This window comes from Larimichthys crocea, chromosome XVII (assembly GCF_000972845.2).
Source record: "Larimichthys crocea isolate SSNF chromosome XVII, L_crocea_2.0, whole genome shotgun sequence".
NCBI lineage: Eukaryota > Metazoa > Chordata > Actinopteri > Sciaenidae > Larimichthys > Larimichthys crocea.
The window spans coordinates 21733542-21748255 of NC_040027.1; the positions used below are offsets into that span (position 1 = coordinate 21733542).

Below are 14714 nucleotides of genomic sequence, written 5' to 3' on the forward strand. Positions count from 1 at the left end.
ACATTCAACAACAGTGGTATAACCCTCCCAAACGGGTCAGTTTAAAGCAACATACAACTGTTTATACTCAGCATTATTTTAACGTGATCTGACCATTTTCACATTACAAAAATCTACCCTGGTTCTATCTATGCCCACTAAGTTTCAGCTGCCATCACACCAATTTTTCTGGCACACTGATCAGATGAAAGGACATTTATCATCATGTTCATCCCTTCAAGTAATGCATCATTGTAGCATTGTATTAATATAATTGTATAATAATTGAAACAACCTGAGCAAAACTTGTTTTGAAATGCCATTTATTTATTTCATTTATTTAAATTTACATACATACACATGATGTAAGTGATTGACAAGACAACATGTTCTTAAGCACACTGAGCATTGCAGCTGCAGGCTAGGTGGGCTTCTGCTGTTTCCTTCAGGTCCACGCTGTGGTTGTAGATGCTGCTCAAACTCTCGGGGCGATTCAGAGCAGATGCTGCACAAGTGAAGGGAAAAGAGTAATTAGGAACTGTATAATTTTTCTCCATATATTCATATTCTGTCTCATGAACCAGCCTTGACTTCATGCAGACTCACCAACAGGCACACAGTGGAAGCCAACAGTGATGGTGGTGGTCTTCACAGGGAAGCAGCCAGGCAGGCAACGCAGCACAGGTTCAACAGAATAGCATTTGGAGTCCTGGCCATGGATGTTTACCTGCCTCTCCAACTTCACAGATTCCAGCTTCATACGGCACTCTGTGCGGAAGAAAAAGTGTTGATAAGTGTGTTTCTGAGGGTGGAAACATTTATCTGAAAAAGGATGTTGCTTCTAAAGTAACACTGCAATGAACTTTGTGTCTCACCAGTGGAGTCCCTGCAGCTCTCGGCTGGCAGAACCCAGGAATGAGCCTGACTGACAGCATTCTTGGTCACGCGTCCGTTGGGTGTGCGGTACTCCTGTCTGACTTCCCCATCAGCCTTACCACAGAGTCCACAGGTCTGTCCCTTCATCCAGTCCACAACTTGAACCTGCAAGGCAAAAAACAACAAGTCATTACAGACTATTAAATGTACAATATCTTTGAGGTCAATTTTAATCCTAAAATCTTGAAATGCAAAAATGTTGCATTTACCGTCCATGAGTTCTTGTCAAAGTACACTTCATGAAGACCATGGCTTGGAGCATTTACAGCGATACCTTCACCCTTTGGTCTGATCAGGATTTTAGCTGTAAGAACAAAACAGGATCATTACCAATTTTGACAAGTTTGGGGTACTGAGATGACATTTACACATCATGATCTCTTTGCAGTATTAAATTACAAACCTGTGGGATGCTGGTATGGCAGATTGGTGATGGGTATTTCCATTCCATTGACCTTCACGATCACAGCAGTGTTCTTTGGGTACAGGTCAATATCACTAGTGCAGAAATAAAAAGGTTGTGTCAGCTTGTGGATGAAAACAATTGTTTCTTTCTTGTTTTTAATGAGCACTCACATGTCAGCAATTTTCACATTGATATGGTTCTGCTCAATGTGATCCTTCTTCAGGAGAACCATGAATTTCAGCTCATCAGTGCAATCCTGTGCCAGAACTTGGTAGCAAGACAATGGCATCTCGTTCTTGTATCTTCTGTTGTTGAATGTGGTCAGTGTGTTTCCGTTGAAGCTACATTGTACTGTGAAGAAAAACAAAGTTTTATTCCTTTGCACACAGCCAAAGATAACTTCCAGTGTATTAAACAGTAAGGTCCACAAAAGATCAAATTACCTGCCCCAGCCTTGGCAAACAAGTAATGGATTTTATCTGCAAGTTCATCGAAGGGAGTGAGACCTTTGATTTCATCAAGTGGCAGAGCGATGGGAAGATGGACAGCCATCTTATAGACAATATGCTGAAGACAGAATAATTCACAATTATTAGAAACAGAAAGTAAAAACAAACTTTTATATATACATTTTGGGAGAACCATTTAATTATTCCTACTGATGGTGTTTTACAAATGAAGTCAACGGTCTTGTCAGATGTGGCAACCACTGTTAATGAGAACTGCTTGGCACTGCTGGCTTCCTTTCCTTTAATCAAGCCACTCAGCATGTAAGCAGGAATCAAGTCATACACCCTGTAAAAGAAATGTCAAATGTCAGACATTTTAAAGATTATTTTTTGGTCTTTTAAAGCTTCATTTTGATAGAGACAGCTGAAGAGTGACAGGAATGAGAGAGACAGGGAATGACATGCGGGACAGAGCCACAGATCGGATTTGAACCCTGGGCTTCCGCAGCAAGGACTGAGCCTTTGTACATAAATGCCACGCCCAATGTCAGACATTTTATATCACATGCATAATGCATGTGGGTAGGCTAAAGAAAGTCCATGAAGTTTAATACCTCTTTGCATTGCGTATAAGAGCAGAAGGCAGTCTTTCCCAGGCCACTCTGAGGCGAGCTGCAGGGTCTGGACCAACAAGACCAGTTTCGGCTGTGATTGCGGTTTCATACTGCTTGCATTCAATTCCCCATCCGATTTTAGCCTATCGAGAGACAATAGATGTGATGATAAGGCAACTGATTTTAAAGTTTTTTTTATATTATTTCCTTAGCTATATAATATAAGCAAGGCGGTGACTCACTGTGACTTTGTGCATGCTAAGCATAGCTCCATCAGCACAGAACTTCCAGTTGTCATCAGCTGCCAAGGCAGCCAGAATAATCTGAAGTCTAGTGTTAGGTTTGTCTAAGTAGGTTGCCAGTTGGTATCCCATCACCTTCCCATCAGCTCTGACAGCACGGAAGATAACTGCAAAGGCAGGAGCTAGTTCATTGCCAAGGAATTTGTTCTGTGGGAACAATCAGGATAAATTCATGTGAGTACATCAACAAACCTATCAATGGAAAGATTTAATGAAGGATTTTCCATTTATTTACATCAAAAGAGATTTACCTGTCTTCGGATGGCTTCAAAGCTTGAGGCGCTGCTTCTGCTCTTGGAAAGTGCTGCTGAGGTGACTAGAGAGGTGCGACCCTACAACAATAAAGTATAAAAATCATGTCATGAAAAATCTGCAACACAAGTTAACACATTCAATAAGTATAAAACATCATCATTGCTTGAACTACCATCTAAACGTACCTGCTTCTTGTGGTTCTTCTGGAACTTGTGGCGATGAATCACTTGCTGTACAGAAGAAATATTTTTGTAAGATTCCATGCTTACTGTGATATGAAGATACATTACCATTCCTGCATAGAGAGTCACAAAACAATCTTCAGCTGTTTACCTTTGAGATACGAGCGCTGGAGCGAGAAGAACTTGAGCTAGCACTGAAGAGCGATGCAAGGCTAGATGCAGAGCTGGTCCTGGAAGATGTGCTCACAGATCTGGAGGAGCTACGTCTGCTGCTGCTGCTGCTGCTGCTGCTGCTGCGGCTGCTGCTGCTGCTGCTGCGGCTGCTGCTGCTGCTGCTGCTGCGGCTGCTGCTGCTGCTGCGGATGCTGCTGCGGCTGCTGCTGCGGCTGGCGATGCGGCTGCTGCTGCTGCTGCTGCTGCTGTGAAGTCTTCTGGTTGGATCAGCTGGATTGACGGCTTTGACACGAGTTGTGGATCTGGAAGAAGAACTAGAACTCACGCTTGAGCGAGAGCTACTGGAGCTTGAGGAGGAGGTGGTATTCCACAGACCAGGAGCCAGGATTTTCTTTAGCTTCATCAAGACTGGTCTTCCCTCAGTGATTTCTTCGCTCAGATTGATTTGTTTAAGGAGCTTCTCTGCAGCCTTTGGTCCAACTTGAACCTCCATCACTAGTCTCTCAATGACTTCCCCTTCAACTGAAAGTATAAGTAAATAATGCTATTAATAACTGCATTGTGCACACTGCTTCTACAAATTGTACAAATATTGTGTATTCGGTACTTACTTGGTTTCAAAGAAAGAGCAATAGAGTGGCTTCCAGCCAGTTTGTACAGGACAACGTCCCTGATAAAACCAGCATTGTCAGTGGCGACCTTCAAACATCCCTTCAGTCCAATGGCAACAGCTTTAGCACAGAACTTCTTATCAAACTGAACTTTGTGTTTTATAATGGGCTTGGCATCTGCAACATCGTGCTGAATGATCTCTGAGGATGCCTATGAAAACAAAGACATATTAGTTAAATTACAAATGTAGATACTGTTTAATCTACCTCAAAAGACAATCTTAAAAGCTCACCAAACTATCAGCGGCAGATGAGAAAATCTTAGATGTGAGCGTCTCCCTTGAGACGGCCTGCAAGACTTTGGCAGGGATGATGGGAGTCATTTTTGCAGAAGCAAGGTCCTCAATATTTCTTGTCACAGCAAGAGTCTCAACACTGTTCAAAGAAGAAGAACTTAATCACATAGGCTCTAAAGATAAATACGTATTATGAGTGACAGAAGCTTCATACTTAGGAAGAGTACAAACTGAATTTAAAAGGTCATGCTTACTACACAGCTGCAACCTCTTCAGGCACAGAAACAGGCAGAACTTCTAACTTAAAGTGGCCCTCCTTGATGTCAAGACTTGCAATGATTTTGGCAGGCACAATGGAGTTGAGTCTAGCTCTTGAAATCATGGCAGCCTGGAGTATGGCAGTGTTGACCCCCATCACAGCAAATGTGTTCACAGCAATGCTAGAAGGAGAGGACATTTGTTGTAGATTTCATGATATATTTTGCACTATTTTAATTTTTTTATTTTAGTGTTTTTATTTTAGTGATGTTGTGCCTACCTTGGTTTAATCTCAGTCTCAAGCTGGATTTCTGTCTTCAGAAGGTGAGCAAGATGGAAGTTTTCTGGCAGAGCTGGTGATGTGGCTGCCTTGACTAAGAGAACAAATAAAACCACACATCACCACTTTGTTTGCAAAGAATGTATTGAAGATGATAATGTTAAGCTTTAAAAGATATTATTAAGGCTGTGAGGTTTTACAAATATTTGTTTCCTAGGTAAACTAGATTAGTAGGATAAGTGGGACTTGTGAAAAGTGGATGTTTTCTAGCTTCTGTTTACCTTGAACGGCTGCAGCGGCCACAGCAGCAGTGTACATACTGAGCTCCATTGGAAGACCAACAGCAGTAGGCAGGATACGCCTAACCTCAGTGACCAGCAGAGGCTTCGCAATTTGGAAGGAAACGCCAGACAACAGAGCCTTGATGGCGTTCCAACCTTGTGCCTGAACAGAGGGACTGGTGGCTAGCTGTAGGACAGAATTTATAGAATTATTGCATCATGTAAAAAATTACAATTAAGTAATTAAAATGTTGTGAAATTGTCCTTTTGGTTGTCAAATAGTTATTTGAATCATACCGCAATGGCCTGATCAATCATGGCCTTGTCAATGTTGGCAAAAGCAATTTCTTTTCCAAAGAATTTGACATAGACAGAGGCCAGAGGTGTCATGGCTGGCAGAGACCTCAACTCAGAGAGCTGTGGAAAAAGGAAACACGCAATGTAACTTATCAATAGCCTGCTGTGCACTATGTTTTTATGCCATTGTAAGCTGTTCTGTCTGCATATTTGTGACTTCCTGGTGTTTCATTTCTTACAGCCTTGATGACACGCTTCATCTTGGTGATCCTGTCAACATTGTCACGAAGTGCAGGGTTTTTCAGTAAAGCCTCCTGGAGTCCCTCGGTTCTCACTCCGACCTAAGAAAAATGAAACAAGTTAAAAACATCATTTTCAAATCACCAATTGAATATCTTATAGGGCAGGTGCTTTCTTTTCCTTCTACCTCCAGAACATCAGCAGCAGCTCCAGCAAGATATGCGTTGGTCTTAGCCACAATAGATCTGGGCAGAATCGTGGCAGCATCATTGATGTAGAAAGCGCTGGCAGCAGCACCAAGCATTAGGGGACCTGAAAGAGTTTGATGAGATGAAGTTAGTTAGTTGATGCTACAGAAAAAAATAACTTAAAATAGATGTGAGATTGGCCTTACTGTTATAGATGTCCATTTGGATGGCTTTGCTGAAACGTAAGCTCAGTCTGTTCAGCTTAGGGCTCAACATTTTGACAGCGATGTTGCAAGATGCAGCACTGAAATGAAACACAAAAGAGCTAAGTAAACAGACACCAGGACATAGACTTGATGATGAATGAGGTTTAGAGAGTGCTCTTACAGTGCGGCATTGATAGCAGCGGTGCTCCTGGTCAGGGACTTCATATGAGAGTAAGTGAAGCTTGCTACCTGCAGATTCTCCTCTGTCTTCACAATGTTAGCAACTGTTGTGACCAAACCCATTGCAGGCCTTGTCTCAAACAGCAAGATGCATGCAAGCATACGAAGCTCTGGGTGAAGAGCCTTGTCCATATAGAGCTGCAGAGCCAAATCCTGAATCTAATTTACAAGAGAAACCAAACTCAGTACAGAGTCATATATAAAAACCACAATAACTTGAAATACTCTTTGGTGTTGAGAATTCACCATTCTGGGCTCCTTCTTTGCAATGTTCCTTAAAGCCATGATGGCATCAGCATGGATTATCATGGGAAGAGATGCAGCTGCAGTGCCATGTATGGGCAAGAACTTTGTGATTGGCTTAATGCTATTAGGATGGCCAGCGTTACCCAAAACCTTCACGAGCAGAATGATTTCCTCGGTTTCACCTCTAGCAACAGCCTCTGCAAGGAGGTCATGGATGGGCTGTTGGGGGGGGTGAAGTGAAAAATTAAAACCTCATTTTGTCATCCAGAAATATGCATAAGAGCTGGAAGTCATATGAAAAGAACAAGGATATGTCACCTTTACGAACTCTGCGGGGCAGACAGCAACATCAATGCAGTATTTTGAAATCATGGTACCATAGCCAAGGAGGACAATCTGACGCAGGACTGGATGTTCCACTATTTTTCTGTGGACTGAGAGGGCCTAAAAGAGAGCAACAATCAGAAATGTGGCACATCTCCATTTGTATTACTGAGAGAATAACTTTAGTAGCTTTGTGGTTTGCCCACCTCAACCAGCTGGATGGCCTCAGTGCTTGCTGTCACCATGTGAACAGATGCAATCAAAGCCTGAGCTGCTTCAGCAACAGTCAGATCATCTGCCAGGAACTTCTCTTTGATGAATCTCAGAGTAACAGGAGTTCCAATGGCAGGGACGGTGTCCAAGATCCACTGTCTGAAAGATGAAATTTTGAGTGAGTGAGTGTGTATACATATATACATTTGCATCTTATTCAGTTCAAATTCTCTAAGTCACCTGTAGGTAGCTCTGGTTCTGAATTGGTTCCAGATCTTTTCCAGGTCTTCAAAGCGGGCTGCACGGAGGAGCTGAATGAGTTCCAAAAACTTCACAGGGGCATCGTCATGGACTCTTTCCACATTGTGGGCAACCAGGTGATTCAAAACCTCCACAATCTAAGAGCACAGGATTGAGGGGGAAGTTTTTTTTAATATAATGTAAATACACATATTTTTGTGCATAACTTAACTTCTGAAAGTCGTAAAACAATACCTGTGCCTGTACATTGTTGATCTTGAAGAGCTGAATGGGTGTCTGAAGAAGCTCAGTGGAAAATTCATACTGTAGAGATCCACGATGAAGATACTGAGCTTCAATAGGCACAATTGGGGCTCTTTGAGTCTCAAGGAAGACCAAGGTTTGCCTTGAAAGTAATGCAAAAAAGGTTAATATGCAGCTTGATTAAATTAAAAAATTCCCTTATTACATCCTTAGTATCAATTGACATACTTGGTATTCATCTGGACAGCTCCATTCATCTCACTGAAAGGTGAGAACTGGATCAACTCATTGACTGATGCCTCCAGGATCAGGATTCCGCTAGTAATTTCCTTTAAGATGTAGCTGTATGATGCGGCTCCTCTCAGATTCTTTGAGCCCTGTAAAGACGAACCACACAATTGCTTATGCTTATCATGCAACATTTTATACTTTCGTAGATCTATGTATTTGAAAAAATGTATGTCAAAAAAGGGCCGACCTGCTGGCACTCTACACAATGCTCAGTGTATGCCAACCCCCAGTCCTTCATGATCCTCTCCTGACAGTGGTCCAGATCTCTGGTCTTTGTCAAAAGGATGCGTTCAGCCTTTTCGTCTTCGGAGATGGCATAGAAGGTCTTGCACACACCCTGGACTCCGGCCTAATGAACAATGTATACATTTACTAATGAGGATTCAGCTTCCTGTAATGCATTTATTATTAGTACTGGAGGATCTGTGACAAACCTCCTGCAAGTCGTAGACATTCTGTGTCTTCTTGATGTTGAGCTGAAGAATATTCAGGACACCTCTGTAGACGTTAAGGACCAGTGTTGAGATTCCCTCAGGGGCGAACATTTTTCCGACAACACCATTGGCATACTCAAACTTGATGGGAGTCATGAACTGAGCTGCGATGGCTGAGGTCAGCTTGGTTGCTGGGGTTAAAGGATCCTTAGGCCAGACACCACTGACCTCTAAGATCTCAGGTTCCACAACCTGGAGTGTAAAAATGGGATATATTTTAGAGCAGTTTGTACATTAAAAGTAAAAAGATTGTTAGTTGAGCATGATTTTCATCTTTACCTTCATCATGAATACATTCTGGGCCGCAGCACTGATGAGAACTTTGCTGCTGATTTTGAGACCGGCTTTTGCCAAACCATCCTCCGGAAGACCGGACAGGAGCAATGCTTCATACTTGTACACATAGGTCTTACCGGCAGCAAACTCAGGAACTGTAAAAACAATTTTACTCAGTCAGTATTCTACCGTATTGCCCAACAATCTGAGCTATATATGACATAATATGAACCATAAATTATGAAACTGGAATATTTCACTTTCATGTAACTTAAGACATGTTAAATGGTACAATACATTGTGTGTCCAATTATTTAATGGGTTTTCATATATCATTTAATAACAATTTGGTAACACAATGCTGTACTTACCAAGGCTATGAGGATTTCCAGCTGCAATAAAAATAAAAATAAATGATTAATTTATCAAGCAGATAGTGAAAAACTATTATATCTAAATTTAATAGTTGCTTTTTTATTATATTGGAAATTGAAATTCAATTGTAATGTATAATAAATAAATATCCTAAAATTTGGAAACAGAATAATGAAAAGGTCAAACTAGATCTAATTGGAAAAAGTTGAGATCTTTGCTCCTCTTTAAACATCTAGAGCAGAGATACTGTGTATTTGACTCATAAATGTACAGTATATGGTTATAGTTACTCTGCTACTGGTGTACTCTTAATTTCTATGTAATTGAAATGCATAAGTGCCTGAAATATTTTTTTGTAGTTTTAGTTCAGTTTTTGAGTGTACACTTCTCTTTACTAGTTTTGAGTGTGCTAGATTTAACTGTAAAACAATCACTTTACTGGCAGTATAGAAAAAGGATACTAAAAGTAGAGTGATGTCAATAGTCATGGTAATTCTGTTGTAATAAAGTGTATCGAAGCGTGATGAATGGGGTAAAACTTCTTCTGCTCAACTGTATGAGGTGTTATGAACAACATTTAACTTCATGTTCTTCACTAAAACTCACAATTTTAAATGAATCATTTTGATACATATAAATACAAAATCTACAGTAATTTGCAATGTTTGATAAAACTACTCCTTTTTTAAGTCACATATTCACAAAATCAGAAATCATACTCACCCACAAGGGCCAGAGTCAGGGCAAGCACAACTGCTCTCATGGCTGATGGAGTTGTGAATCTCTGCAGTCCCACGCAGCCTTTTAAAGGGAAGTTTCTGCTGACAAAGTTGAACGAGGATGTCATGAAGATCTGATATGAACCATTTTTGGCAGTACACGTTTGATCAGTAGATAAGTTGTTTCACCTTTCAGATTAAAAGAAATGTGGGTATTGGTTGATGACAGGGCATGTATCAGAAGATGTAAAGTTAAGGTCACCTGACCTTGTTCTGTTCAGATAAGTCAAAGTGGATCATTGTGTTTCAAAATGTTTGCTGTGCCTCACAATTCATTTTACAAGAATCCAGTTTCTTTTTGTTATTTGTAATAAATGAAATTATTACTAAAAAAGTCCAACAATTTATCAAAAGAATCATATTTATTTATATTTAAATACTAAGGAGTTGGAAACTGTGCAAAACTTTCTTAAAGGGTGCCATGTTTTTTATTTAAAGAGAAAAGCAATAATATAATCTTTGTTTAACTTCAGAGAAAATTGATTCAGTTATTATTCATCATGCTCCACATCTACTGTAGGTGTTGGATAATTTTTGTCTTCTCATCTTCAAAATGGTACTATTAATGTTTGTGTCATCTCTTCAGATTGTTGAAATGCAGCTTCAAAGTTTACACAAGAGGGCATCATGACTATGGCTGTTTACTCACTTTATTTATTGACATGTGTGGTCAGCCTGACCACTTATGTCATGACTTTAGTTTGACAGCGATTCACCTGTGAAATGGAAGCGTTATTCACTGTATTGACAGAAAATGTTTATTTTGTCAAAGTATTAGTGTGGCTTTGTCTTTTCTTCAAGTTATACACTTTAAACTCTAAAGCATACTTGACAAGTGTGTCAGTAAACTATTTGCCATGTTCTTCAATGAAACAGTGTAGAGCTATTTAGTGATATTTAATTCTCTTTTATATGAATGGCTCTAATGCTGGTATTAAATTATGGCTGAACCAACAGCAACATGTGATTTAAATTATAATTTATTTTATTTCCAAACATTGTTCTAATGATAACAAAAGTATTTAGTTTTTACATTTAACACCCAGTGTAGGATTTATTTCTATAGATCTATAGATCTCAACCTACAGTGAGTGAACCAAGAGCCAATTTATTTATTTATTAACTTTTTATATAATGTCTAAACAAGAGAATATTGCCTTTTGCCAAGTGCATGCTGTTCAGAGCGATTTTTTCCCCACCATTCCCACTCACTGATCAGTTCCATTTTAAATGAATGAACAATGTTCACATTTTATTCATTATTTGCTTTGCTTTGTGCAAGCAACTTAGTAAGTTAACAGCAAACATATTTTTATTTATTTATTTTATTGTATTATATCATACCCCCATTACTGTAAGTATCTAAGATAAAGCATTATATAGATATTGAACAACATTATCACGTTATGTGCTGTAAACCTACTACAGATAATAGCTCTTTAACGTAAAAAGTTGGATTATGTACAGTTTTTTATGAATAACTGAAATTACCAACTCAATTTAATTCAATTTATTTCAGTTCAGTTGCATTTGTCGCATACAATTATACAGGTAAAATCACAGTGAAATGTCTTCAGTTACTCACAGCCCATTGAAAAAGTTCACATATCAATCTTAGCTCATGTTTATTTCTGATGTAGTCTTTATACTGTAAGTGGCTGCACTGGGTTTAAACTAGTTCAGTTGCTGTGACAAACTGAATGCAGAATCATCACAACATTTACTGTAGTAGGGATCTGAGCCTCAATTCAATTTAAATGACCAGTGTATAAGATTTAGTTGCAATCTAGCAGTGTAGTTGCTGATTGCAACCCCTTCTGCTCACCCTGTCTTTGCTACTGTGAAGGAAAACTACAGTGGCTGCGAAAGGCCTTATCTTTAGCTAGTGTTTAGCTTGTCTGTTCTTGGCTACTGTAGAAACATGGCAGTCCAACATGGCAGACACTGTGAAAGGGAACCCACAGCACATGTAGATATAAAAGACTCCTTCAAAGGTAACAAAAATGTAATGATTCTTATTTTCAGGTTATTAATTAAACATAGTTATGTGTTTTATTTCATTTCTGGTGTGTTCTGTAGATAGAGCACCCCTAAATATTACTCACTGGATCTTTAGGTCACATATAAACATACAGTTGTTCACTTAATATAGGATAGTAACAAGAACATAATATATAACATAATAAATAATAATGTTTGAAAGTAATGGGAATAAATAGGTGAGTAAATAAAACGCTATCTTAATGGAACTCCTTTGCCGCCTTTTAGCTGGTCTGGTCTATCCAGGTTTAACCTTCTTCTGATCACAGCAGGGAGAAAAGTTGATGTTTTCTGGGTGGTTGGTATTCTTAAATATTCTAGCCTTATCTGGTATGAATGTCTTTTAGGTAGGCTAGAGCACCACCTATTGCTTAGGGATTCAGCTAATGAATCGCTCTTTGCGGGGCCTCGTTTGGACATTGGATGTTTTCCTACAAATCAAGTTTTTAGAAGCAGATATCGGACATATTTGTATTTCCCCCAGTGCTCACAACTGGTTAATAACTGGTAGTAATTTGTACATTTACTGACCAGTTCACTTGGATTAAGTTAAGTCTATAAACCACCAACACTGTGAATTTGCTGCAGCGAATGAGTTTGAATTTCTAAGTGACATTTGAAATAATGACTGATCATTTACAGAGCTAAAATAGTTATACAGCATGCAAGACCGGCATTAATCTGCTGGTGTGAATTCACTGTATGAAAAGAGTAGGGTGAACCTATCCCAGCCACATTTTAAAAGGTTTAAGCATGTGAAGTCTAACAATGAAGAGGGGAGTTGAAAACGTAGTTGAATCAGTTGTTACTGGAACACAGTGCTTACAGATTTTGGTACAAATGTGTGGCTTTTATTATTGTATTATCTTATCTGCATAACATAAAATAAAAATGTACATGTTAATTGTATGCAGCAGGACAACTGCAGTGATGTCACTGTACATATCGTCAAGGTCCTGGTCATCCATGGTGCTGATGGAGAGGACTTGGGGGACGCATCCATCATCCTTGAAGGCGTGGAGATGCTGTCTGGATGTCGCAACACTGCCAATGCGTGCGTGCTGCTTCAATCTTGCATACCCAACAACACTGCGCAACACTTTTGAGGCATTTCAGAAACTTTTCCTTGAACTGGATGGAATCAAGCTCTCCCCAAAAGTGCACAATTTGAAGGTTAAGTTGCTGTCTTGAATGGTGCTAATACACACATGCCCACCCATTCACCTGTTCCCTTTTTTCCCTTCTCTTTTTGACACTTGTTGGTTGGAAGATGGTCTTGAAATTGTTGAATCAATGCATTATGGTTTTACTCTAAGGTGATTGTTCAGATATTGCAGTGGTACTTGTTGTCATGTTGTCTTTCTGCACTTGTTTGCATTTGCTTCTCAAGTTACGATGTGATGGAAAAAATGCATCATTGGTGACAATGTTGTGAATGCGCAGTTTGAATGCATCAGTGTTTTAGTACGCTTTTTATAAAGACTTTTACTTTAGCACTATTCCAGATGTCTTCAAAATTCAGTGGCTTCTCTTTATGTAAATTCTTTAGATTTCATACTTGCTTTGTGAGCATCTACAGTATCACCCATACCAATAAAGCCTTTTGAAGGCTAAGCAAATAAGTGAACCTTGCGTTGGGATCTTTGTCAAATTATTTCAAAGGTAAAGACTAACCAAAAACCTAATAAAGGCTGGGGGTTTTTAAATAAAAAAAATAAATGCATGTAAGATTTACTTAGTATTAGGATGACAGTAACTCGATTACTGTAACTAAATAGAACTGAACTCAAATATGTAATGGAGTAAAGAGTTACTTAATATCTTCAAAAATGTTGCTTACTGTAATGTAGTAGGAGTTACTTGATATCTTCAAAAATGTTAGATTTAGTGGCAAGTATATTTTACTTGATAGTGGTGAGTGAATTATACTTGATATTACAGCAGTAAAATGTACTTACTTAGTGTGAGTGCAAATAGTTACGAGGATTTTAAGTAAATCTTACAAGTTATTTTTTTCAGTGTACATATTTAACATACATCAATAAGGGTAACTGTTACTAAATAATCTGACATCGGGGTTCTGTTGTTTTATTGTCAGACCCCTCTGCATTTAAACCAGAACCACCATGTTTGTTGTTTTATGACAGATGACAGACAAAAACATGTAGACTTATGAAATACACTCATACAATTATATGATTAATGTTATATTATTTCATCAATGATCTTAGACTAAGTAGAAAATCAAGACTTTAGTCTGTAAAATAGGCCAAGGAAAGCAACTTGTTTTGGACTGGAGAATGTGTCTGACTTTTGGAATTTGGTGCCTTTGTCACCAAGTGTTACAAAAGCTCACTGAAGCAATGCTTTCATTCAATGAAACTATCGGAAAAGACTAAGAGTGTGATTCATGTATTTTGGGTTGCTAAAAGGTGACACATTTGATGAGCTTTCTTTTTCTATTTTAGGTGGGAGAAGATCTTTTGCCTCTTTTAAAATATCTCTTATTGTGCGGCAATCTCTCATCCATCCAATAATCCACATTGCCACCACTATTAAGCAGTCAATCGGCATTAAGCTTGACTGGTAGCGGTAACTCTGAAGCACCAAAAAACTTCAAAAAACAAAGTTACAAAATTCACTCTTGAAGCTAGCTGAACCATCCAAAAACTGTCTTGCTCCTTTGGCTGCTTAACTGTATCTGAGGGCTAGTAGGCTGTGGCTTCACCAATGGCACTGATTAAAGGAGCATTTCAACAGCTAAACTATTAAACTACCCTTAACACTAACAGTATGGCTCTTATATTTCCAGCCCCCTTTAATTTTATTTTTTTATTATTATTTTTTTTTACAATTTCTCAATGATTTACATTTAAATAATTTAAATAATAAAAACACATTAAACTATTTTTTTTATAATGTTTAAGTAAAAATTCATGCAATAGAGGGTTCTCAGCTGTATTGATAAATTTCAGACA

General features: G+C 38.8%; 1 protein-coding gene across 1 annotated transcript; it reads right to left on the reverse strand.

The window, feature by feature from the left end:
• Positions 1 to 301: 301 nt before the first annotated feature.
• LOC104931934 (vitellogenin-1-like) lies at positions 302 to 9709 on the reverse strand. The gene is given in 34 exon segments (NM_001303568.1): positions 302 to 484; positions 586 to 747; positions 855 to 1020; positions 1125 to 1219; positions 1319 to 1413; positions 1492 to 1672; positions 1765 to 1888; positions 1981 to 2116; positions 2385 to 2527; positions 2627 to 2833; positions 2938 to 3018; positions 3127 to 3171; positions 3275 to 3819; positions 3909 to 4119; positions 4202 to 4343; positions 4459 to 4644; positions 4743 to 4836; positions 5024 to 5210; positions 5321 to 5440; positions 5560 to 5661; positions 5748 to 5872; positions 5955 to 6052; positions 6136 to 6353; positions 6441 to 6659; positions 6759 to 6884; positions 6971 to 7136; positions 7218 to 7375; positions 7473 to 7623; positions 7710 to 7858; positions 7960 to 8121; positions 8207 to 8458; positions 8546 to 8697; positions 8914 to 8934; positions 9641 to 9709. Coding segments are annotated over 34 exon segments (5172 nt in total). The 5' UTR covers positions 9681 to 9709; the 3' UTR covers positions 302 to 371.
• Between the last annotated feature and the right edge of the window lie 5005 nt (positions 9710 to 14714).